This window comes from Natrix helvetica (assembly GCF_964273705.1).
Source record: "Natrix helvetica genome assembly, chromosome: 6".
NCBI classification, from domain to species: Eukaryota; Metazoa; Chordata; class Lepidosauria; order Squamata; family Natricidae; genus Natrix; species Natrix helvetica.
In genome coordinates, this window is record NC_138553.1 from 37,033,969 (window position 1) to 37,057,435 (window position 23,467).

Below are 23,467 nucleotides of genomic sequence, written 5' to 3' on the forward strand. Positions count from 1 at the left end.
ACTTCAACTCCCAGAATCCCCCAGCCAGCATAGCTGGCTGGGGAATTCTGGGAGTTGAAGTCCACAGGACTTAAATTCGCCAAGTTTGAGAAACACTGGTTTAAGTGAAAGACACATGGTAGAGCAAGCACACTAAAGAGCAAGTTATTTGCAGGCAGCTAACATTATAAATTTAGAGGGTATAAGCTCTGTTTTTACCACTTTAAAAGATGCACAAGATCATCTGTAAATAAAATAATGTGAAAGAGGAACAGAACAGAAATAGAAGATGGGAAAAAAGGATTCAGTAAGAAATTAAAAGGATTGAGGAATATAATAGGAATAATACAATGAACTTAAAAGACAATTACAATGCATCAGATTTCACTTCCATGCTGAATTATATTCTATGACACAGATTCAATCTTTTAAAAGAAGTCCCAGTGTCTCTTTGTACAATCAGTTCAGGTAGTTCTTTTTAACCTGTGCTTTTAACATTTAGGTTGTCATACATTCCCAAATGTAAAACCTTTTATTTCTTTTTATATGATTGCCAAGAAAGAGTTTCGCCTATCCTCTTGTCTTTTAAGCTTAAGTAATACCATTAGCGACAATAGATATTTTAATCTCCTGCTTGGTTTCTCTGTTGCAAAAAAAATATGCTATGGTGTGAAGGAAAGGCTTCTGCTTTATTACATAAAAACCTAAAAAATAGCACGCTTGTGGCTTATACTTTGTTTTTCAAAAAGTCTTAAACATAGTGCTGATTGTTCATCTGTTTCCAGTTCTATTGTCTTTGTAAAACTCCTTCATTTGGACACAGAAGGCCAAAACTGAACTTTGAGAATGCAAATCTTGTAACAGGCGCTTCATTCTAAACTCCAACATTTCTCTTATACTGGCATCCTCTTGTCTTTATTTTTCTTTCTCCCCTTGTTTCACCTTTCCCCTAGGAATTATACTTGATTTCTCATCAGTTCTCTGCAAGGTTTGTGAAACTATTTCAATAAGCCATATCCCAGCAGCCTGCTGATTACAACTTGCTTGCAGCCTTTTACATGTATACTTTTTCTAAAACAAATAATAAGAACTCAATATTTAAAATATTCTTTTATGGTCTACAAAAATATGGAAAGTTATTAAAAGTGAAATATCCCTTCTGGCTTCTTAAGAATTCAGCATCATGTATTTTTAATTGCAATAACCAAGATTATAGGTTGGCAAAGCTATAACATATTTAGCAGCTTCAAACTGCCCAAGTTAAACAGTACTGCAAGTAAGAAACCTCTGAGTTTATACAATATCTTAATGAGCTCTGCAATTACTATACAGTAGCTCCACCAAAACATTTAACAATTTTAATCTTTATATCTATTAAATGTTCCATTAATCAAATTACATGCAAATTATAAGTTGATTTAATACTCCTGGTTTGAATAGAACAAAAACTTCAAACTTTTTGTATGTTAAGAACAGAATGATTCTGTATGAGTTTGATTGGCTTCAGCTATACTGCATAGGAGATAAAACTCCTTGTATCAAGCTTTTATAAGTAAAAAAATTCTAATAAATTAAAAATATAGAAGCTCACACTGTAGTTAGTAGAAATAGCCTCTTATAAGATAGGCTTATATGAACACTAGTGTTTATCATACAGGAATGGCAGAGAATAAACGTACTAGCTTATTCCAGTGGTAGGCTCCAGAATTCACCAAGTGAGTAGATCCCACACTTGGAATTTGAGAGGGAGCTCACACTGTACTTTTTAATGGGCAATATGTTGCCAAAAAAAGTGAAATGGCCTTTGAGTTTGATTCCAGGTGCTTCATGGATACACCATTGCAATTCTCTATATTGCACACCACTGCAATTTTCTAAAAACACTAGAAGCATTTACATTGGGTTTTTAAAAATTCAAAGTTTACAGTACGGCCTTGGATTTACTATATGTTGCCCCTTCACTGCTGCTTAATTTTGCAACCAGGTCAAGCAGCTGCAAAATTCCGTCAAATTCTACATCAGCACATCATGATTCACCGTTTATTTCTCTTAAAGCCCTTGTAAGGTTAAAAAAGTGCAGCACTTCAATGCAAGAAAAAGGGCCAGTCCTAGCCCATTCTATTATAAAGCATATCAGAAAGAAAACCCCAGTAATTTGATTCAAAGCAAAATAAGGGAGCAAAATAAACATGTACACAATGCAATTGAAAACTGCTTTGTATTTGCTTGCTGTGCTTACACTGGAAACTTTTTCTAATAGAGGTGAGTTAATGGGACAGACTTTCCAGTGTGTTACTGCCTTGGATTGTGACACTTTTAAAAACTATTTGAATTTGTGATTTATTGATTTATTAATTTTACAAAATGCATTCCAGGCAGTTTAAAAGGCAACAGCAAAGACAGCTTAGGTGCAGAAATCATTTGTGATCATTCAAAGCATTCAAGTAAGAATATGGTAATATAAATACCTGAAAAACATATTTTCAGAAATATTTCAAACAATATGTATAACTCATTCTAAACTAAAAACACTTTGTAGTATATTTCTCACAAAAGAAAAATATAAAAGTAATCTGAAGTATTCTAGAAGCCCCAGTAGCTGTTTTTTTTCTTAGTTACATTAGAGAACTTGCCTTTGATTAAATTCTTTTCTTCTGAACATGGAAAGTTATCACATTGAGTTGACTGTTAAAACAGACTGCAAATTTATTCTGGCATAACATGTTCCAACAGAGTACATAAGTGAGATAATGGCTTTGAAATTTCAATAGTCATCTCCTCTGCTGACAACTTCTTTGCACATTGGACGCAATAATATGGTGTGCTCAAATTGTGCTGTGTACGAGCCTTTAATATCACATAGAGGAGGATATGGGTCCACTATACCCAAGTCACATAGGTTCTTCAGTGCCATTAGGTATTTACTTTCTCCCAGACGATCTAACCATCTACGGCAAAAGGCAAGAGTACCAAAATTTTCATTGACAACATTCAGCAAGTGTTTTGCTCTTGGAAGCCTAAAAGAAATAATAAAAAATGTGTAAGTTTAAAGCAGGTATTAATGAAAATTGAAATAATTATACAGAATCAGGTCAGATATTCAACATTTGATTCCCCATCAGTTACTCATGGGCAGCCTATCAGTACGTGGTTTTCAATATCGGGCATAGAAAGCAATTGGGGGGGGGGGATGAAAGAAATGATAGCAAGAGTAGAATGAATGAAAAATAATGAAAGAAATGTCCCTATAGAATAGAAATAGATGTAATGAAAAAGACATGAAAGATGCTTGGAATGATTAAAACAATTGTTTTACAGAATCATATGGAATGACACAAATGGGAAGCATGAACAAGGAATGATAGTTTGCAGATAAGAAAAATTACGTAAGGACTCCTGCAAAAAATTAAGATGAGATTTTATGTAGATTTGATTGCTTTGAGTGTGACTGGGCAAATTCTTTGTGTGTGAAAATGTCAATTGGTCTTACCTGAACTGCATGTCTAGAAGCGGTCGTGGAAGGAGTTAATGTGGGTATTAACACGACCCATTTGCCTGGAGACTGAGGTAAATTTGAAGCCACTCCCTCTGCTTCCTCCTTGTGACTCCCCAGATTAACAGATGGTCCAGTTCAGAAAGAGCCTGGGAGGGAAGGGAACAAGGGACAACAACTCCCTCGCCCCAGGCCTGACTGACCAACTGCTAAGCTTCCTCAGGCCCCCCATGCACAGGTGCGCACAGTACGGGCGGGAAGTGACTCCTCCCACGACTGCATCTAGACATGCTGTTCAGGTAAGGCCAACTGACAGTCTCCGAAGCGAGGCGTGGGAGGAGTCACATGTGGGACATACCAAAGCTAGATGTCCATGGGAGGGAATCATTGGGCATGAGCCCCTCGAATATCCAACACACCCTGGAGAGCCCTCCTACCAAAAAATGCCTCTGCAGAGGCATCCAGCCGTTAATGCCTAATGAAGGGAGAAGGCGAAGCCCAAGCGACCGCCCTGCATATATCCTCAATGGGCGCCTGGGTAGCCCAGGCCGCAGAGGTAGCCGCATTCCTGGTAGAGTGCACCGTGATGCCCCCTGCCTCATAGGCCTTAATGATAGCTAACCTGATCCACCTTCTGATGGTGGCGGGTGATACCTTCGCCTCCCTGGAAGAAGCTGGAAGGATACAAAAAGCGCCTGCGACTTCCTGAAGGCAGCCATGCATCTGAGGTAGATGCGCAGGGCCCTACAGACGTCCAGGCAGTGCCAGGACCTCTCCCTTTCTCTGGAAGTGCCAGACAGAAGTCCAGAAGCACCACCTCCTGAGCCCTATGGAAAGGGGTGTCAACCTTGGGCAGGAAGGTAGGGTCTAGCCTGAATACCACCCTGTTGTCATGGAAGGTGCACACATCCGCCCTGGTAGATAAGGCATTGATCTCAGACACCCGCCTAGCTGAGGTGATGGCTACTAGGAAAACCACCTTGAGAGTCAGGAGCTGGAAGGATACCTCACTCAGAGGCTCAAAGGGCACCTCCATAAGAGCCTGGAGCATCGTGGGCAAATCACAGGTGGGAAACCTATGGATGACCAGAGACCAAAAGTTAGCAGCGCCTCTGAGGAATCTCTTTATGACCGGATGTTGGGATAGGGATCTAGATCCCACCCACCCCAATGACTGTGGCAAAGGCTGATACCTGTCTCCTGAGGGTACTGGGAGCCAGACCTTTATCCAACCCATCCTAGAGGAACTCCAGTTCCTGCAGTGCTGAAGCCGAGGCTGGCTCCACCTGGGCTGATCTACACCAGATTACGAAGGAACTCGTAAATGTGCGTGGTCGACTTCCGTCTGGCAGCCTCAATGGTCCTGATTACCCTGGTTGAGAATTGGGTCTCCCTCAGTTGCTTCTGCTCAAGCACCAAGTGGTTAGCTGGAGCCACTTCGGATCCGGATGCTCTAGACTCCCCTGGCAAAGAGCTACCACCTCCCTGGGGATCCTCCAATGAGGTAGAACTGACAGACCCACAAGGTCCGCGAACCAGGGCCATTGGGGCCAATGGGGCGCTACCAGAATCACTTCTGCCCTCTCTAGCACTAGCTTCCTCAGAACCCCGGGAAGGAGAGGAAGGGGAGGGAAGGTGTAAAGGAGTCCGGATGCCTTCAGTGAAGGGCGTCGACATCCACTGCTCCCCAAGCTGGGAACCCCGAGATGACCGTCAGAACCTGGGCATTCGACGGGGTGGCAAAGTGATCCATTGTCAGCCGACTGAACCTCTGACAAATCCGCTCGAAGATGCTGGGATGTAACTGCCACTCCCCGTGGTCCACCGTCTCCCTGCTGAGCCAATCTGCCTGTCGGTTGTCCACCCCGGGGATGTGTTCCACCCGAATCAATAAGAGATTCCGTTCCGCCCCGTTGCCCAGCCGGACTGCTTCGTTGTGTAGTGCCAAGGAGTGTGTGTCCCCCTGCTTGTTCACATGGGCCTTGGCCGCCACGTTGTCGGTCAGGACCAGGCTATGCTGACTGACCACCGCTTCTTTGAAGTACCAACGTGCCAGGTGAATCGCCCTGAGCTCTAGCCAGTTGATGTTCATCCGCAGATCCGTGGGCATCCGCCCTGCACTATCTGGGACTGCAGGTGTGCCCCCCAGCCGAACAGACTCGCATCTGTAGTCAGGACCAACCTGTCCAGCTCCCTGAAGAGGGAACCCTTGGCCAGGGCTGGGGACGTCCACCAACGGAAGGAGAGAAACACCTGGGCGGGACCAGAACCTTGAATATGGCGTCGCACATCCCGTCTCTCTGGTGCGGCAGCAGGAACCACTGTAGCTCTCTGGCATGAAGGCGAGCCCAAGGCACTATCCCGATGTAGGAGATGAACTTGCCCAGGAGCCTGGAGAGAAGGACTACGGGAACAGAACGTGTCTTGCGGATCTCCCGGATCAACTCCAAAATACTATCCCTACGCTCCTGTGACAAAAACACCTCGCACGCCACCGAGTCAATGATGGTCCCTAAATGCTGGAACCTAGTGGTAGGGGCTACATGGCTCTTATCGAGATTAATCGAGAATCCCAGGGACCGCAAGGTGGCAATTGTGAGATTCAAATCCTTCTTAGCTCAGTCTGCTGTCTTGGCCAGCACGAGAATGTCATCAAGGTAACAATGTAACTGGACAGGGAAGGACCTAAGATGGCCTGCAGCTACAGCTAACACCTTGGTGAAGGTTCTAGGAGCAGATGCCAACCCAAAGTGAAGGGCCCTTTATTGGTACTGCACTCCACCATAGGCAAATCTGAGGAATTTATGATGGTCCGGAGTGATCATAATATGAAGATAGGCTTCTGTGAGATCGATGGAGGCTAAGAAGTCACCCTGCCTGATGCCCTCCAAAATGGACTTGAGAGAAACCATCTTAAACTTTCGGTAAACCAGTCTGGAATTTAACAATTTTAAATCTAGGATGGTTCTCCACCCCGCTGAACTCTTAGGAACCACAAACAGGTTGGAATAAAACCCTAAACCCTTCTCCGCTTCTGGAACTAATTCCACTGCCCTGATGTCAAGCAAATGCCGAATGGCCTTGCACATAAGGGAATGTTTCGCCGGATTTTTGGAGGAAGGGAAAAGACGGAACCTATTCGGGGGATGGGAACGAAACTCTAACTGTAAACCAAACTCAACTGTGTGAAGAACCCGTGCATCAGTAATCATGTGCTTCCAGTGATCCACAAACAAGCTAAGGCGGCCGCCGATTGGGTGATCTGACCCTGAATCACTTGTTTCTGAGGAAGGGACGGCCACCACCCCCTCGAAAGGGACGCCTACTGGGCTGTTGGTACCTGTATCTGTCCCTAGAAAAATTCCTATCCCGCTGTCTGGGATATCTGGATGCAGAATACCTCGGCTGTTGGAAGTCCTGTTCAGGGGGTCGGTATGAGGATCTCCTGGGGTAGGGCGCAGGGTGTTGGTCAGAGCGCTTAGTCGTGGTTGGGAAGGCCTTGCGCTTATTCTGATCCTCGATCAGGATAGGGTCAAGGGATGCCCCAAGCAGCTTGTCTCCCATGTACTCCGCCCCCACCAAATGCCACTTTGCCCAAGACTCTGCTTGCCAATTGAGCAGCCAGAGGAGGCGCTGGAAGCCACCGAAGAGGATAGAGCCCTGGAAGAATACTTGACTGCATCCAGCATGGCGTCAGCTGAAAACTGAGTAGCCGCCATCAGTTTCTTGATGTCCTGTAGTAGACGCACGTCGGAAGCAGGGGTTCTATCGTGAAACTGCTCCAGTCAAAGCAGAGTGGATCTGATAAAAAAAGAAGAAGCAGCCGCTGCCCTGATTCCCCACCTTATGGCCTGAAAGGTCTAGCACAGGACCATTTCCGCCTTCTTATCATCTGCCTTCAGAGAGTTAGAAATATCACCGGTAGCCACCGCAGAAGCGGAGGCCAGGCCAGCCACTGGGACATCTATGGATGGAACCTGCAGTGCTTGAGCGAAAGCTGCGTTAAGATTATAAAACCTGCGATCATTACTGCCTGGAATGGGAAACGTGCCAGGCTTTGCCCACTAAGATTTGAGCACTTCCATAAATAAATCAGGGGTAGGAATCTCTTCCTTTTCAACTTGTGGTTTGTAAAAGGGCCCCTTCTTGGTCCCCCCACTGGAGGTGGAGGCAGTAGCGTCTTGAGAGGGCGCTGGAGTGCTATCCAGATCTGCAGTAGCCCTGGCCTTGCGAAACAAGGTAGGAGGGAACAAGCCAGCAATAGGAGGGGCCTCCCCACTCCTTGCAGCCTCCGCCATCATTTCTACTTACAGGCATTGCCTTCCCACCTCCTCTCTATTCCAACCGGCACGGCTTCTGCACGCGGTCCGGAGCTCCTTCGGACTGGCGCAATCCACTGCCTCACCGCCGATCTGCGGCCCGAGTAAGCCGGCCCACAGCCGATCGAAGGGCCGTCCCCGGATTACCGGCGGAGGACAGGCCCAAACAGGCTTTTTCCTTCCTGGCGGTGCTTCTGGACGCCTGTAGCGGCTGGAAACAACCACACCGATCCCTGCGCCCCTCCATGTATGTCCCAAGATGGCCACCTCCAAAATGGCAACTGCCAACCACGCAGTCCGATGCTGAGCCGGCTCCAACCGAGCCGCTCATTCAGTAGCCTCTGGAGCTGTTCCGCGATCCCTACCGATGGAACTAGGGGCTGCGCAGTACTGCGCTCTCTGGCGCGCGGCCTGAAGCCTCCCCTTTAACCGCCCAGCGGTTCGGGGGCTCCCCTGTGTGCAACAAGTCTGACTTGTGCAAGGTCAAAACAGAAATTTAAACAGCACAGAGACGCAAGGAGAGAGGCGGGAGGAATCACGAATGAAAAGGAACAAGACAAGATACAAAGACAAAAAAAAAACCCTCTAAAACCAAGTGGAGAATCAAAAAGTTACTCCTTCTGGGCCGAAGACTGAGGTTAATCTGGGGAGTCACAAGGAGGAAGTAGAGGGAGTGGCTTCAAATTTACCTCAGTCTCCGAGCAAATGGGCTGTGTTAATACCCACATGTGACTCCTCCCACGCCTCGCTTCGGAGACCTTGCTTGACAACTGGAAAGAATGCTAATTATACAAAGCAAAAAGTAGTAAGAGTGAATGCAAATACAGTAAGATTAGCCGGTTAAAACTGCCTGAGAAAGCGTTTTTACAGGATTGTGGTCAAAGAATATGGTAATGAGCAAATTTAGGAAGTACAGTGCAGCTTTATTTGGTATATTGGCTTTATTTCCATTCAGAAAAACATCTATTAATCATGGTGAATTTTAGTGATGGGACATATTTCTTTAGTGATGGGACACATTTCTTAGGATTTGGGATGAGGCCTTTTCAATAACCATCCCATCCTTAATATGCAACTACTGAAATCCATATTGGCCAAAACACGAATAGTCCTTACTACCATATTTTTCGGAGTATAAGATGCATCTTTTTCCCTCAAAAAAGAGGCTGAAAATCTGGGTGCATCTTATACACTGAGTACAGCATTTTTTGCCTCCTGAAACCCTGCCACCTTCACCAAAATGGCCGTGCATAGCCTTTAGGAGGCTTTCAGAGTCCTCCTGGGGGCTGGGGAGGGCATAAATGAGCGAAAAATGGACAATTTTTTGCTTAATTTTGACCACCACCACCCAGCCCCCAGGAGCATTCTACAAGGCTCCTAAAGGCTATGCACGGCCATTTTGGTGAAGGGGGCAGAGTGCAAAAACTTTTTAAAAAAAATTGCCTCTTCAAAATCTTGGTGTATCTTATACTCCGGAGCGTCTTATATTCTGAAAAATACGGTACTTCATATGTGTTATTGCCATTATTCTATTATTACTGTGATGTCAGGTCATTATGATTCCTTTATGAGCTGAATATTAACTACTCAAGAGTCTATTAGGTTAAGCATAATAAAAATGTTAGCAAATAAGCAACTGAAGCTATTCGTGATATTAAAAAAACATGAAGGCACAAAATTAGGACACTAATTTAATTGAAGTGCAAATATTACATTGGTATACCGATTTCTAATTTATCCAAATCTAATTTTTCCTCTTGCTTTATCCATCAATAGATCCAAGCCCCAAAATGGTAATGTGCCAGAGGAACTCACCATTTTCAGATCTAGCAAGGCCCAAACCATGCCAAAGAAGCTAGGTGTAACTTTGAAATATGACCTCCAAATTCATCTTCAAAGATTGCTTACACCATTTTTATTTTTATTTTGCTTATCCCATGAACTTTTCCTTTGGCAGAGATATCTGTTTTTAATATGCCAATGCCAGTAAAGCACTTTTTGATGATAATTTTCCTACTTTTTATTCCTCATTTGAAAGTGCATTGTTATGTTGTTTATTAGTAAAGAATGTTCCCATCTGCTCAGAGAAATAGACACAACTTATATTTTTGGATGTTTAACAAGACAACCAAAACTATGTTTCATATAAGCACTAGGTTCTTACCACATTTTTCAAGCTTTGAATCTTTCTTACCCGTAATGTAAGCATACTTAAAGTTACATTTTCATATAATGCAGTAAAATCAGCACTAACCTTATTGGCACATGTCCAACATCAAAGTTCTTCATATAATGAGAACATTCCATATCATCATGAACAACCCCCTTTCCTGTGCTACCAAAGGTTTCTATAGCATATACTTCTCCTTCCTATTAAAAACAAGCATATATGAATTTAATATATGTATACAATACCTTAAAAATTATGAATCTGAACTGGGCTACCCACTCCAAAATTAATCTGGCCATAATCCTGTTTACACATAATATATGCCTTTTTTAATCAAGAAGAAACGTAATCATTTTATTCCTCATGTCAGGAAGACTATCCATCAGCAAAATAGCAAGTATCAATGCACTGTACTAAAACAGTGTTGTATGTTTATTAGATTTTTAACCTACCACACAACATCCTAAACTGTTAATTTTGATGAGCAACAACATTTAATCATATGAATAATTAATTTGGAATTCTTTTTAAAGAGCTGTTATTGTACAGATAACAAAAGATCAGTGGTACAAGAACATAATTAATTTTTTTGACATCCCACTGACCAGAATTTTTTTTCAACCCAGTCCATCCATATTTGGTTTCCTTAATTTGCTTTTCTGCACTATGGGTGTTATGACTGATTGCACCACTTGGCACCCAGTTTACATTCCAATAGCAGTGTTTTGTAATCGCATCCGTGACATTTTTATAAAATCCCTGCTGGTCAAAACATTAGTGAAAGTTAAAAATATTGAAATCAATGGGACCTCCAGGTAAGCACGAGTAGCATCAGACTGTATCTATACTTACTTCCATTCTTGTTGCTTCTCCTCCTTTCACAATGGGAACAGTTTTGCCTGCATGTATCCTGTATGGCCCAATGGAGTGCCCATTCAGATTCCGAATAGGTTTCACTACATAAAATGCAAAATTCTAAGATAAATATATGCATGTAAGAGGGCAGTGTAAAACATCACAGGAAATGTGAGATTTAATAGACTTTGTGCATTTTCATAAGTTTTTAGATTTACAAATGCAACTTAAATCTTGTTAGGTTTAGCTGATTTACATATGTTTAATAATTAGACAAATTTTACCTTCTGAAATAGACCATTTTAAAAACTCAATATTCAGAGTTTAGAAGAATATATTGTTTTAAAAACCAACTTCAAAGTATTTTTTAATTGTAAATGTAATATATACATAAGCAAGTTTTCATCAGGATAGGTAAAGGTAAAGGTTCCCCTCACACATATGTGCTAGTTGTTCCCGACTCTAGGGGGCAGTGCTCATCTCCGTTTCAAAGCTGAAGAGCCAGCGCTGTCCGAAAACATCTCCGTGGTTATGTGGCCGGCATGACTAAATACCGAAGGCGCACGGAATGCTATTATCATCTCACCAAAGGTGATTCCTATTTTTCTACTTGCATTACTTACATGCTTTCAAACATCTAGGTTGGCAGAAGTTGAGACAAGTAACACGGCGCTAGGGATTTGAACCAACAAACTGCCAACCTTTCTGATCGACAAGCTCAGTATCTTAGCCACTGAGCCACCATGTCCCTTATTTCATCAGGATAACCACACATTAGTTGGAAAATAAATCACCTTGAAACGTTTTGCCATCAATTTCAACTTCGTAAGATTCCATGACTTCCTGGATAGCCTCACCAACATCACAGAGGCGAACATCTATTCCAGCACACTATTTATATACAAGAGAAAATGAAAATTATTTTTATCTTCAGTTTTGGGTATGTAGATAAGGACAGAATTGTACTATTTCTGAGTATACCTTTATTCCAGTATTAGTTGCATCTTTTACAGCTTGTAAGAGCTTGTCATATTTTGGATTGAATGTGACAGTAAAAGCACAGTCAATGATACGACCTGAAATTAGATACAAAGGAGATAAAATAACTTGCTTTCAATTAAATTATAGAATTGTGTTTAAAAAAATAGGAACTCACCATTAATATGCGTTCCAAAATCTATCTTGCAGATATCATCATACTGCAAAACAGTTGGATCTCCAGCATTGGGGGTATAGTGGGCTGCACAATTATTCAGAGAACACCCCGTGGGAAATGCAAGCCCAGCATGTAAGCCATTTTCTCGTATCAACTTCCGTGAACAATCTTCTAGTTTTTCACTAGAAAAAGTAAACATCTATATTACATAAAAGGGTTTGTTTCCATGTTTACTTACGGTAGCTGTACAGAAGCCATGTTTCAGCTGTTTCTAGTAATCTATTATTTCTAGGCATACGTTTGACATTACAGAGTACTGCATAAGACTAACATTTCGTTTCAGAAGTATAAATGCTATGCAAACTTTGATTTGCTATGCAAACCTAGAGATACTTCACAGTATTTTAAATAGTTTTGCATAATACTATGAGACTGTTGATAATCGCATATCTCTAGATTTGATTATTCAAAACAAATGAAGAACAATTTTCATTGTTTTATAGAATTATTATGCCAACCTTCTGCATTCATCAAAGCTTGTACAGTGAAAATAATTAAAAATTAAACCCACAAGAATGTCAAATACTATGCCATCTGCTTTTAAATTAAAATGTTGGACTTTCATTATTTTAAAAATGTTACTATATTTTATTATTACCAAATTTCAATCATGGTCATTCCAGGCTTGATCCAGCTCATAACATATTTCCTCACTTGTCTATGTGCTTCAGCAGCCTCTCTGAAGTCATTCCAGATCTCTTCACTCGCTTGATCTAGTGCTCTCTTTTCATCACTTGTAGTCCTCCAAGCAGCCGTTCTCCTTTAACATTGAAAAGAAAAGTCAGATATTTGTCACCATAATGTGAAATCCAAACCAAGTATAAGATGAATTTCAATTTGGAGGTGTGAGGGTGCAGATGGTGGTAGTGGAGTCTACTAATAAAATATGTAACTTTTCAAAATATTTTCATCCAACTCAATATTGACATTGATAGTTTTTTGCCATGATTCTACAAAAATTGCCAATTAATTCTTTAAGTATCAAGTAATTACAGTTATCTCTTTAAACATGAAAATACTGCATTCACATTATGACTGGGTTTACAGAATGTACTGAATCATGGTTTATTAACTACATGACTAGGCTACATTCACATAGCCCCAGCCATGTGTTTACAGTTCTTGGACTCATAAAACAAGCCATGTATAATCAAACAAACTGCTTTGCATAGTATGTGAAGGCTGTTTATTTATACAAGAAAAAATATTGGAATCAAATCTTGGAAGTTTTACTTGTATAAATGAAGAGGTATTCTATGAATAATACATAGTCTACCAATTCTTGACTTTGAGAATGTAATAATCAGCTATATAGCTCTGGCAAATTATCTGCTGAGATTTTTTTTTAAAGGATTTGGGTACCAGTACACATTACCCTTAATTACCAGCTTTACCCTACAATGGCTATATTCCATTTTCTCAGGATGCTCAGGACACTATTAAAGATCTGGCTATTTTCCCAATCTTTGGAGTAGTGCAAAACCTAAGGCCCTGTAGATGGGTTTTCTTTGGTTATATACTGTTTCTGAGGCCAAATGTGATACATAAATACATGCATACACATACATACATACCCGCTGCTGCCATTATTAGAAACTTGCTGATATTTTATAAATCACACAAATGCATGCTAAACATATTCGTTGCCCAGATATATTATAACGTGCAAAATAAAATATTTGAAGTGTAGATGAGTCTTCAAAAGTAATATCCTATCAATTACATTATCAGTGTCTTGAAGCCTAAATTGAAAAAGACAAATCAAGACACATACCCATCTTGCGTTGCTGGATATTCGCATTCCTCTCCTTTTGGAAATATTCCACTAGGAAACAAGTCACATATTGGAATAGATGGGGGATCTGTCTGCACCTTTGCTGTTGGAGAAAGAGACCTTGAGTCCGTCTTAGAATAAAAAAATTATTGTCAAGAGATATTTCTTTTTAAAATAATCCTTTCAGACAAAACTTGAATATATATTAAATAAATAATTCTCAGAATTCCCCCAATGCTTTTTAGATAAACTGCTGGTCTTATCGATACCATGTGACTTTCTGTAAAATGATATCAACATATATTTCACATGCTTCTAGGAAAGAATTTACACTACTCGTAAAGAATTAAGCCTATTTTGTTAAGAATAAAATAATTGTGTATATCTGGGTATTTATGTATGCACACAGACACTAAAGCTCCTTAGCTTTTAGTGCCTTTAATCTTACTTACTCTGTGAAATTTGTATTTCACAGAGAAAAACTGGGTTATCTGTATAAGGATTATTATTGGAGAATGCTCCTCCACAAAATACATGCATGCTGTATAATGCTATATAGGTAGAACTCAGTTAATAACAGTAATTTGGAGAAGAAACTCCATCACTTAAGTGAATGTCTAGAGAGATTCTCAGTCATCCAGGTCATGGTTGTCCCAAAGGTGCATTTTCAAAATACAACTGGACTTTCTTTATTTTGCTTCAAGACATTTCACTTCTCCAGTTCTAACTGAATGGTGGAGAATGGAAAGATTTCTGCAAGGAATATAAATCCTTCCATTCTCAACCATTTAGTCAGAACTGAAGAAGTTTCTTGGATGAGAAGCAAAATGTCTTCAAGCAAAACAAAGAAAGTCCAGTTGCCTTTTGAAAAAGCATCTTTGAGACATCATTAAGTGACGTCATAAAGTGTGACAGCACATGACCATGCTGATTTATGACAGTAGTTGCAGCAGTTCTAGTTGTCGTTCTGAGGCAAATCCCACACAGCTTAAACACTAAATAATCACACGATCAGGATTTGTAACTTCCTGCTGGCTTCCCATTGATTTGCTTGCCAGACTGAAGGTTACAAATGGAAATCATGTGATGGTGGAACACTGCAACCATTGTGAACTGGTGGCCAAGCACTCGAACTGTTATCAAGTGACCACAGGATGCTGCAACAACTACAACGAGAAACAATTATAAATCCCCTCTTTTAGTACCATTATACCACCATCATACCACCATTTAAATAGTCACTGTGAGGATTACCTGTAGTCATTTTCTGTCTGTACATATATTATTTTATAAATATTTTAAAGCATCTATTAAATGCTTTGTCTCACAGATATCGATAGTCTTTTACTGCTACCAGGAAAATTTTAAAGAAATAATTAAGTACCTGATAGTATGTTTAATCTCAGAATCCAAATTTGTGCAAGCATCCATAGAAGATGAAATCAAGATATTAAATTGTGTTGATACTACATTTTAATTAAAATGGAAGATCAGCATTCTTTCATCGATCAACAAGGGCAAATCCAACACTTAAGAATGTTGCTCAAGAGTTTGCCAATGCTATATGGCAGCCAACTAGGCAATGAACCATTGCTTTTATTCAGAATAAAGTAGTATTTCACAAACATTACATGGAAATAAGACAAACAAAATTATGGTCAATTTTTAACCAACACCTACGTCCTTTCTTTTTCTTCTTTTTCTTCTTTTTCTTTCCTGCTGCACTATCACCGTCTCCTTCACCATCTACACAAATCAGATAAAATATGAAATACTGAAAATGTCCTGAGAAAATAACGTTTAGACATTCAGAGTTATTTTCTCCCAGAAGATTAATTTGATGATAAAGTCATAGCAATGTTTTATCACAAATACTGCTGATATTGTGCACTAGAACATACACAATCATAATTTCTTTTATTTATATAAGTATAACTTTTAACTGTAATCTTTATTGTCATTGTACTTAAATACAACGAAATTGGTTTTAACCTCACTGGTGCAAAATTATAACAGAAACGAAAAAAGAAAAAAACCTAGCGTGTGCATGGAGTGATTGTGGTTGTATTTAAAAGTCTCACAGCCCAAGGATAGAAACTATCTTTAAACCTGTTTGCTCGGCTGGCTATACTTTGATGCCTTCTGCCTGATGGTAGAAGTACAGAGAGACACTGACCAGGGTGTGAATCATCTCTGAGTATCTTCCTTACTCTGCTAAAGCAGTGAGATCTGGCGATGTCATCCAGTGATGTCAGAGGGCAACCAATGGTTTCTTGTGCTGAATTGATCACTCTCTGTAGTGCCTTCTTGCCGGCAGCTGTTAAACCAGCATACCATACTGTAATACAATATGTGAGGACACTTTCTATGGTGGACCGATAGAAAGAGGTCATCAGCCGTTGTTCCACCTGATTTTTTCGCAGGACTCTAAGGAAATCAAGTCTCTGTTGGGCCTTTCCAATCACCAGAGACGTGTTGTTTTTCCAGGTGAGATCTTGACTAATAAGCACTCCCAAGAATTTAAAAGAGGAAACCCTCTCCACACAGCCCCCCTCGATATACAGTGGGGCAGGTTCCTCTCTGTGCTTCCGGAAATCTAGCACCATCTCCTGTCTTACTAGTATTTAGATGTAAGTTGTTTCTTGAGCACCATGCGGACACCTTCTGGACTTCTTCCCTGTATGCTGATTCGTCCCCTCCAGTTATGAGACCCAGCACTGTTGTGTCATCTGCAAACTTTATTATGATGTTGGATGGATCAGAGGATATGCAGTCATATGTATACAGCAAGTACAGGTATGGGCTGAGCACACAGCCCTGAGGGGAGCCTGTGCTGAACTTCAGAGTGGAAGGTGTAAAGGACACAACCCTTACTGTTTGTGGATGATTCGTCAGGAAGTCTTTGATCCATTCACAAGTGAGGGGAGGGAAATCCAGGTCAGTCAACTTTTCAATGAGAATTCCTGGTGAGATAGTGTTAAAGGCCGAGCTATAGTCTATAAAAAGCATTCTGACATAATTCCCAAATTTCTCAAGGTGGCTCAGTGCAATATGTAGAGCAGTGGTGATGGCATCCCCTGTCGACCTGTTGCTTCTATAAACACACTGGTGTTGATCAAAATTTGGTGGAAGACAGGACCTGAGGTGTTGTAGGACCGGTCTCTCAAAGCACTTCATCACTATAGATGTCAGTGCAATGGGTCTATAGTCATTCAAGCTTTTTATGGCTGCTTTCTTCAGAACTGGGATAATTGTGGCTGCTTTCAAGCATGATGGGACTCTAGCCTGTTGCAGGGGGAGGTTAAAAATCCTTGTCAGGACCCCTGTTAATTGGTCAGCACAGGTTTTTACCACTTTTCCCAATACCCCGTCTGGACCTGCAGCTTTGCTGGGATTTACAGCCTTCAGCTCAGCTCTCACTCGATGTTCATCCAGGGTGAGTGGCTGGAGGTCAGAGAGTCTTTGGGCTAGAGCCACAGAGACTGATCTTTTGACCTCAAAGCGGGTGAAAAAGCTATTTAGCTCGTCTACTAGCAGGGCATTAGCATTGGCTATTTTTTTTGTATTGCCCTTATAGTTGGTTAGGTGTTGTAGTCCCTGCCACACCTGTCTTGAGTTATTATCTTCCAGATACTTCTCTACCTTTTGTTTGTATTTCTGTTTAGCCGCCTTAATGCCTCTTCTCAAGTTTGCCCTGGCTTCATTGTATTTGTCTTCGTTTCCTGCCTTGAAGGTGGAGTTTTGGGCTCTCAGAAGTGATTGTACCTCTGCTGACATCCATGGTTTACTATTACTGTAAACTCTGATGCGCTTATTCACTGTTACATTGTCTGTGCATGTTTTAATGTAAGAGAGTACAGTGTCAGTGAATTCTTGCAGCTCCAAATGTTCAAATATACTCCACTCGGTAGTCTCAAAGCAGTCCTGCAACTGGCAGAGTGCTCCCTCTGGCCAGATTTTGACAGTTTTCAAGGCTGGTCATATCCTTTTGCTAAGGGGGATATCCCAGCTTCTTTTGAGCAAACTAGAAAAAGGCACACTGTGCTCCCACTTCCCATTTTTTCTCCATCAGAAAAAAATGATTTGTAAACTATGATTTTGTCAATTTAAATCTTTTTGTTGCCTTCCTAGATTTTTAAATCAACTCTTTATTCCCATGTGTCTACCCATGGCAGATTTGGCTAAATGCCAAGCTTCCAGAAATTCCCTAGCATTTTTAGATTTGGCTTAGTCTAAGATTAGACAGAGAACACACCGTCTCCAGCAGTCAATACTGCAATAAACAGGGATCAACACCAGAAAAACAATCAAGCAGAAAACAATATTCTAATCAAGGAACTACCAAGTAGGAAACTACATTCCGAACAAAATTGGCAGGGCAAGATACTGCATATATAAACAGGCAGCAAATCCCAGTTAGCCGCATCTATTATGTTACCTAGTTTATTTACTTATTCATTGCATTTCTATACTACCCATCTCTCCTAAATGACTCTGGGCAGCTAGTTGAATAATGAAACATGTGCAATGTTGACATGCAAACAACCAAGTTCAGGCAACACAAAGAACTGCACAAAATAATGTTAATTATGTGTATGGCAGCCAACTGGGGAATGAACCCTTGTTTTTATTCAGAATAAAAGCTGTGGATACCACTGTATTTGAATCAGTGAAACTGTTTGAACTTACATGTCATCTACTCTTTCAGGTAATGTTTACATTGTACTTTAAACTAGTTAGCCTACTATTTAATTGTGCATCATCAAACGACTGGTGGACGTATGGTCAAATAATATCTTTTAACTCTGGTGATCCTATCTTTAAGTCTAAGGAGTTAGAATCAGAAGGACATGTCTGCCATTGGTTTACATATTTACAATTGAAAGATTTAAAGCAGACAAAAAGAGTTTTTGTTTTAGAAACCCTACTGTGTGGTAATCATGAACATATTATTGCTAACATTTATAAATTGTTATTGAATTTGGAGAACGAATATATAATGCACTGCATGATTCAGTGGGAAAGGAATTTTGGATATAATGTCATGTTGAACAATGGCAGAATATGTGAATGAAAGGTTTAACATTCACATTAAATTATAAATTAAAAGAAAAAAATTATAAAATGATGTATCATTGGTATTTAACACAAGTTGTCAAAAATGTATAAAGGTATTTCAAATGAATGTTGGAAATGTAAAAATAAAGAAGGGATCTTTTCGTGGACATGTAACAAAGCAAATAAATATTGGAGTAGGATTCATAGCTTAATACAGAAGAATCAAAACCAGAAACTTTTCTTTTGCTTTTAATGGGAAAAAAAACTTGGGGAAAAAATTTGGAACTTTGATGCTATAGTATATATATTAACAGCAGCAAGATTACTTTATGCGCAAAAATGGAAGGACAATCTGATTTCCACAATGGATGAACAGCTGCAGAAGCTGATGGAGTTAGCAAAGATTAGCTATTAACTGACTGCTTTAATTGAAGACAAAAATAAACTACTTTGTTTCTACTTGGAAGCCACTTTGGGACTTTGTGGTTGAGGTGAAAAAAATGAAATTTTGATATTGCATTTTACCGATTACACAGGTTTGTTCTTATAGAAATGGCTAGTTTAAACTATTATGTAAAAGTAAAAAGTTACATTTTGATGTTATTTTTGTATTCAACTGTACCAGAGGAAATTGGAAGTTGCCTCCCTCCTTTTTTCTCACACTTTTTCCTTCCCTTTTCCCTCCCCTATCTTCCCCACTATTTTCTGTATCTTATAGTATTAATACATAAATAGAACTTTGGTTAAAAAAATTGTTGTGCACCATCCAGAGTCATTGGTAGCATACTAGTTAATATTAATATTGATTATTGATATGCTCCATGTAACAGGCTGAAAACAAATGTGATATTTATATTAGTCTGTTTCTTCCAATCATCCAGTATAATTTTATATATATTACATAGCTTTTTAATCAAAGAGAGATAGCACAGTTCCTATATGTATACAGCATGGTTTGTTTGCTTTTGATACTCTTCTATCAATCTACAAGATTGATAAAAGATTGAAAATCAGAGTTAGCATGACATACCAACCTATTTATTTTTGACATTTCTAATCTACTGCAATCCAAAGATCTTCGGCAACATTATTTATTCAATAAATATTGTTAAAGACTACAGCTAAAGACTATGTGAAACCAAATCATTTTTACTATAATCTACATAAGACAGTTTCAACACGAATTTCAGTTCTCCATTCTAGTAAACTCTTATTCTAGAAATACTTCTAGCACAAAGTCACATGAATATTTACCTTCATCATCATCATCTTTTTCCTTTTCTTCCAGTGTTTGTTTATCTAGTTGGTTTGCTACCTCATCAAGTGTTGCCTCTAACTCTTTTTCAGTCTCTTGTTGTCCTATTTGCAAAATAAACCAATAAATTAACACGAATGTCAAGCTCCAAATATCAGTGACCTTATGTTTTTTCCTCAGGTCTATAATTCTTCACATTAAGTAAAAACTACACATTTTAGAAAGCATAACTATATATTCAAATCTATTCTTCACTCTTATATTAAACTCTTCTACTGGAAGTTTAAACCCATTTATACTTTCTATCTCCACAATCATGCCTATATTTTATTTTTCTAAACAATGACAATCACACAGTTTAGTGCCATTTTGTAATAGTTAATTTCTTTTATCCCTGCTGCTCAACTTATTTAGACTTTCTCTCATCTAAAAGATCAGTCATCTCTTGAAAAATATCGTATTAAATAATTTTGGATTCTATTAAATATAATTTCTCCTCATCTCTGTAAAGACTGTGCTTAATTTTTTAAATAAAATATATCTCCCTCCATCCAGGTCACAAGTCCTGTTCCTTTACAGAACAGCGGAAAGATGCCATTGCTGAGACAATATTTCTTATGCTGCAAATCCTCCTTAATACCGCGCAGCAAATTTCATATATCGCGGTATTCCCACCATTAATACCAAAATGACTTATGTTCCCCGCCACTACTTTCCGAAAACATTTTTTTTCAATTCTCCAGCAGCAGCAGCGGGTACGGCACCGGGGAATAAGGAAGAAGGGAGATCGTCCGGTATCATCCAAACACCTTTCCAAGGGAACCCAAGGACTGCTCCCGGCCAGTCGTACCCCTGTTGCTCCACTCGAATGCAAACTTAATATGGCCAACACCTTCGTTCTCCTGTCACGCTTCCCAGGTCTCACGCTTCCCCACATTCAGGGCGACTACTCCGCCTTGCTTTCGGAAAAGTTCTTTCTTCGGCCACCCCAACCTTTCCCTTCCCCGTGGCGGCCGGGCCTCCCCAGCCCAGCTTGCCTTGCCCGGCCCAGGTCCCCTCGTACCGACTGCGCCTCCTTTGCTTTTCTTTTTCTTCTTGCGTTTCTTCTTGGCGTTTTCATCGGCGGCGGCCCCGCCGGCGCTCTCTCTTTCCTCGGGCTCCAAAAGCAGCTCTCCGTTCAGGTGTTTCTCCTCCACCAGGACGGCCTCTTGTTCCACGCCCGCCATGTTGAGCACTCGCCGACGTTCCCAAGACTGCCACTAACAGAGGCACAGAAGGGGCAGGACATCAGAAAGGGCTGCCGCCGCTCATGCTCCGGGTACTCTATGGTGCAGAAGCGAGGCACGCCGGGAAAGTGGAGCTCTCGGCAACAAGGCGGTTGTAAGGCACGTGCGCCTGGCAGGTTCCGCGAGGATGGCGCTGCCAACGGCTCTGGGGCTCTTCTTGGGAATTTCATTGTTGTTCATATGGGGTTAGGAGGGCTCCGTCTTTCCCCACCGAACTGTAATATGGTTTTTGACTTTTACAGATTTATCTTGCAGGAAAGAACAGAACGAGCGATGAAAGCCAGATACAGTTGGAAATAAGTCCCACTGAACGGAATGGAACTAGTTTCCAGCTAATAAGCACCGACGGAATCACAAGGCCAGTTAGTGCAGCAAACGTTTTCGTTACCAGAATCTGCTTCAGATGAAAACTCCCATGAGAACTTTAGCCACCTTGTGTGTTTAAAAGTTTACGATTGCAACCTAGGACAAAATAGATTTGGACAATTCAAAGAGATTTTCTTTGGTGTAGTTATCTATAGATCCAGTTTGGTGTAGCAGTTGGGACAGGGGTCCCCAAACTTTAAGACTTGTGGACTTCAACTCCCAGAATTCACTCCAGCAGAGCTGGCTGGAGAATTCTGGGAGTTGAAGTCCACAAGTCTTAAAGTTGCCAGGTTTGAAGACCTCTGAGTTAGGGTATCAGGCTAAAAAATAGGGAGTTTCTACTTTCCTGCCTTAGACACAAAGTCAGTGGGATGACCTTGGGACAGTCACTTTCAGCCTTAGGAAGGAGGCACTGGTACAGAATACATCTGGCTGAGCAGAGTGGATTTGCTGCTGTTCCATGAGCTGCACTGATGCAAGTTTACCTCTGGTTCTAACTGAAGGTGTAGGTTATCACCTTTAAAGCCCTCTATGAAAGCGGTTCCAAAACACAGACTGGTTCCGTGGACAGAGGTCTTTCTGGAGAGTGGAGGAGGCATGATTACGGTGCTGCCTGCATCTGGTGGATAGGGCTTTGCTTGTTTGAGTGACGGGGCGGGGTTGTTGGGATCCCTGCTCTATAACATGAGTCCAGATTATCTGAGGAAATATCGCACTCCAAAGGGGTTAGCCCATTCCCCACCCATGGTAGCAGAAGAGGCATGCTGAGGATCTTATTGGTTAAAGAATTTCAGCTGGCAAACTCCAGAGAAAAGCATTTTCTCACCTTTAAAGCCCTCTATGCCCTCTTTAAAGCCACCACCACCCCTCCCAAATGAGATCTGCACTCATCATTTTGGGTTTCTGAAAGGCTTGATGTGGCTCTGCCAACTGGCCTGGGTCCCAATAAGAGAGTGGCATCCTGGAGGTGATTAATGGGTCGGATCAGGGCTGTCAAACTCATAGCCCATGGGCCAGATGTGTCACGTGCTGGCCACACCCACACCTGGTTTAGTGAAGGGGAAAGTCCCAATACATCACATGACAATGCAAGTTTGACACACCTGGGTTAGATAGACCTCTCCCTTTGTTCCCTTCCTCTCCACCTTGGTTAGTTGAATTTTAACTGAATTTTAAATGTATGGCCTTTATTTATTGTTTTACTACTTTATATGGTATTTTTTATTGAATGACTGTAAGCTACCTTGCATTGCCTTGGCAAAATGGGTGGCATAAATAAAATGTCAAACCACTTCTGGGAAACCTTGCTACAATAGAAAGGAAGAAAAAAGTCTATATATAGTACTGCACTATAAGGTGATACAGAATTCTGTGACTTTGTTTCAAACTTTTAAAAGAAACATGAAATTGGATCTCATGCTTGTAAATAACCTGTCATAATTCAACATATTTCTATATATAATTCATAATGCCTTGAAAAATAGCCTGGATTCATTTTTTACTGTATATAGAAAGAAGAAATGTAGACAAGTGTCTAAGCTGGATCCTCATTGTTCTAAGGCTAAACTACATTCTGTTTTGACCGTGATGTCTTGAATAAATTGTAAAGGATAAGTTACCACATGTAAAATCATAATCTATTATTTTGTAAACTAATACCAATTGGGTTTGCATTCAATTTTTTGTAAAAAAAACA

General features: G+C 40.6%; 1 protein-coding gene across 2 annotated transcripts; it reads right to left on the bottom strand.

The window, feature by feature from the left end:
• Window positions 1-298: 298 nt before the first annotated feature.
• Window positions 299-21,441, bottom strand: METAP2 (methionyl aminopeptidase 2). 2 transcript variants are annotated; one of them, XM_081956810.1, is made up of 11 exons: window positions 21,183-21,438; window positions 20,119-20,223; window positions 15,487-15,552; window positions 13,807-13,909; window positions 12,631-12,792; window positions 11,973-12,154; window positions 11,798-11,892; window positions 11,611-11,707; window positions 10,814-10,917; window positions 10,046-10,161; window positions 299-2,996 (listed from the first exon to the last, which is right to left on the bottom strand). In XM_081956810.1, exons 1-11 carry the CDS (start codon window positions 21,343-21,345, stop codon window positions 2,744-2,746), a joined length of 1,446 nt encoding a protein of 481 aa, XP_081812936.1. In that variant the 5' UTR covers window positions 21,346-21,438; the 3' UTR covers window positions 299-2,743. The 2 variants fall into 2 exon arrangements, with proteins under 2 accessions (XP_081812936.1, XP_081812937.1); XM_081956811.1 differs by lacking the exons at window positions 299-2,996; window positions 10,046-10,161 and adding an exon at window positions 10,256-10,723 and having other exon boundaries at window positions 21,183-21,441.
• Window positions 21,442-23,467: the final 2,026 nt, after the last annotated feature.